Source organism: Sardina pilchardus, chromosome 22 (genome assembly GCF_963854185.1).
Source record: "Sardina pilchardus chromosome 22, fSarPil1.1, whole genome shotgun sequence".
Taxonomy (NCBI): domain Eukaryota; kingdom Metazoa; phylum Chordata; class Actinopteri; order Clupeiformes; family Clupeidae; genus Sardina; species Sardina pilchardus.
The window spans coordinates 6,919,707-6,922,206 of record NC_085015.1 but is presented as its reverse complement, the minus strand read 5'-3'; the positions used below and the strand labels follow the sequence as shown (position 1 = coordinate 6,922,206).

The 2,500-nt window shown below is 48.8% G+C and overlaps 1 protein-coding gene across 1 annotated transcript in view; it reads right to left on the bottom strand.

The window, feature by feature from the left end:
• atp2a1l (ATPase sarcoplasmic/endoplasmic reticulum Ca2+ transporting 1, like) overlaps window positions 1-2,500 on the bottom strand; it is a 17,778-nt gene that overhangs the window by 4,751 nt on the left and 10,527 nt on the right. Inside the window, exons 15-18 of the mRNA XM_062527146.1 lie at window positions 2,256-2,367; window positions 1,151-1,374; window positions 568-788; window positions 1-153 (exon numbers count right to left, since the gene is read on the bottom strand). The exon at window positions 1-153 is cut by the window's left edge and continues 50 nt beyond it. Coding sequence (XP_062383130.1) covers window positions 1-153; window positions 568-788; window positions 1,151-1,374; window positions 2,256-2,367 — 710 coding nt within the window. The remainder of the gene's footprint in view (window positions 154-567; window positions 789-1,150; window positions 1,375-2,255; window positions 2,368-2,500) is intronic.

The following is a 2,500-nucleotide window of genomic DNA, read 5'->3' as shown; positions in this document are numbered from 1 at the left end:
TTGGGGGAGCGGGGGGGCCTGCCCATGATGTCCAGGTCGGGGGGGTTGAAGCCCAGGGCGGTGGCGGGCAGACCATCAGTGACCAGGTTGACCCACAGAAGCTGCACGGGGATCAGAGCCTCTGGCAGACCCAGAGCGGCGGTCAGGAAGATACTACAGAGAGAGAGAGAGAGAGAGAGAGAGAGAGAGAGAGAGAGAGAGAGAGAGAGAGAGAGAGAGAGAGTTTTAGTCATTAGTCATTTAGTCTCTCTAATCATTAACGATTATTACTATAAATAATATTATTATTATTGTGTATTTTACTGTCCTTAATGCTTTTACAATATTGTACAAGACACAGTCATGCCATGTGTGCGTGTGTATAAGTGTATATGTGTATAAATGAGTGTGTGTTTCTGTGTGTGTGTGTGTGTGTGTGTGTGTGTGTGTGTGTGTGTGTGTATATACTGTATGAGTGTGTGTTTCTGTGTGTGTGTGTGTGTGTGTGTGTGTGTGTGTGTGTGTGTGTGTGTATATACTGTATGAGTGTGTGTTTCTGTGTGTGTGTGTGTGTGTGTGTCCACTCACCAGACGACCTCACCGACGTTGGAGGAGATGAGGTAGCGGATGAACTGCTTCATGTTGTTGTAGATGGCTCTGCCCTCCTCAACAGCAGCCACAATGGAGGAGAAGTTGTCGTCGGCCAGGACCATCTCAGAGGCTGTCTTGGCAACAGCAGTGCCAGAGCCCATGGCAATGCCAATCTCTGCCTTCTTCAGGGCAGGGGCATCGTTCACACCATCACCGGTCTGGGCAGAGGGCACAGGGGAACAGAGGTCAGTGATGGACTCAGATTGGAGGCAGAAAATGACCAAAGAACAGCTACGTGCCAATACGACCAACAAAGGGTTTGGACTTCTACAGCAATATACATGTATAAGAGTTCTTTTCCAAAATAATGAATTTTCATAAATCATTTTTTTTCCATTTTGTTTTCCAACAAAGGAAACAGTCCTGGTGTCTTCGAACTCAATTAGGTTGGCAGAAGAACTGTTATCAAACAATATCTTTGTTAAGACTTGCAAGGGATATCCAAGTCAACACCCTTCTACAGTGTATGCTGTGTCTTTGTGTGCACTGAGTGTGTGTGTGTGTGTGTGTGTGTGCTTACCATGGCGGTAATCTCATCGTAACCCTGGAGGAACTCAACGATCTTGCTCTTGTGGGAGGGCTCGACGCGGGCGTAGCAGGAAGCCTTGCGGACGGCGGGGCCCTGCTCGCTGTGGGGGAGGTCGTCAAACTCGCGGCCGGTGTAGGCTTTGCCAGTCACATCCTCGTCCTCCTTGAAGATGCCAATACGACGGCAGATGGCCACGGCGGTACCTTTGTTGTCACCTGCGGGTGGAGAGAGAGAGAGAGGGCGACAGGTGAAGAGTGGAGTCGGGAACAGACACACACACACTTTAACACACACATACATACAGACACACACACACACACAGACGCACGCACACACACACTTTAACACACACATACATACAGACACACACACACACACAGACGCACGCACACACACACTTTAACACACACATACATACAGACACACACACACACACAGACGCACGCACACACACACTTTAACACACACATACATACAGACACACACACACACACAGACGCACGCACACACACACTTTAACACACACATACATACAGACACACACACACACACAGACGCACGCACACACACACTTTAACACACACACACACACACACAGAAATGAATGGTAGAGAAGGGAAGAGAGGGAAGGAGAGAATAAGAGAGGGAAGGAGAGAGTAAGAGAGAGATGAAGAGAGTAAGAGAGGGATGGAGAGAATAAGAGAGGGAAGGAGAGAGTAAGAGAGGGATGGAGGAGAGAGTAAGAGAGGGATGAAGAGAGTAAGAGAAGGATGGAGAGAGTAAGAGAGGAAAGGAGAGAGTAAGAGAGGGATGGAGAGAGTAAGAGAAGGAAGGAGAGAGTAAGAGAGGGATGGAGAGAGTAAGAGAGGGATGAAGAGAGTAAGAGAGGGATGGAGAGAGTAAGAGAGGGATGAAGAGAGTAAGAGAGGGATGGAGAGTGTAAGAGATGAATGAAGAGAGTAAGAGAGGGATGGAGAGAGTAAGAAAGGGATGGAGAGAGTAAGAGATGGATGAAGAGAGTAAGAGAGGAAAGGAGAGAGTAAGAGAAGGATGAAGAGAGTAAGAGAGGGATGGAGAGAGTAAGGGCAGTACTGACCAGTGATCATAACGACGCGGATGCCAGCGCTTCTGCACTCCACAATGGAGGCCATGACTTCCTTACGGGGTGGATCCAGCATACCAACGCAGCCAACAAAGGTCAGGTCAGTCTGGAGGAGAGAAAGAGAGAGAGAGGGAGGGAGGGAGAGAGGGAGGGAGAGAGAGAGAGAAAGATGAAGCAGGAATGTGGTCAGCCTTTGCTTTTGTGTTCTCATTCTACTGCACACTGCTGTTTCCGACCCG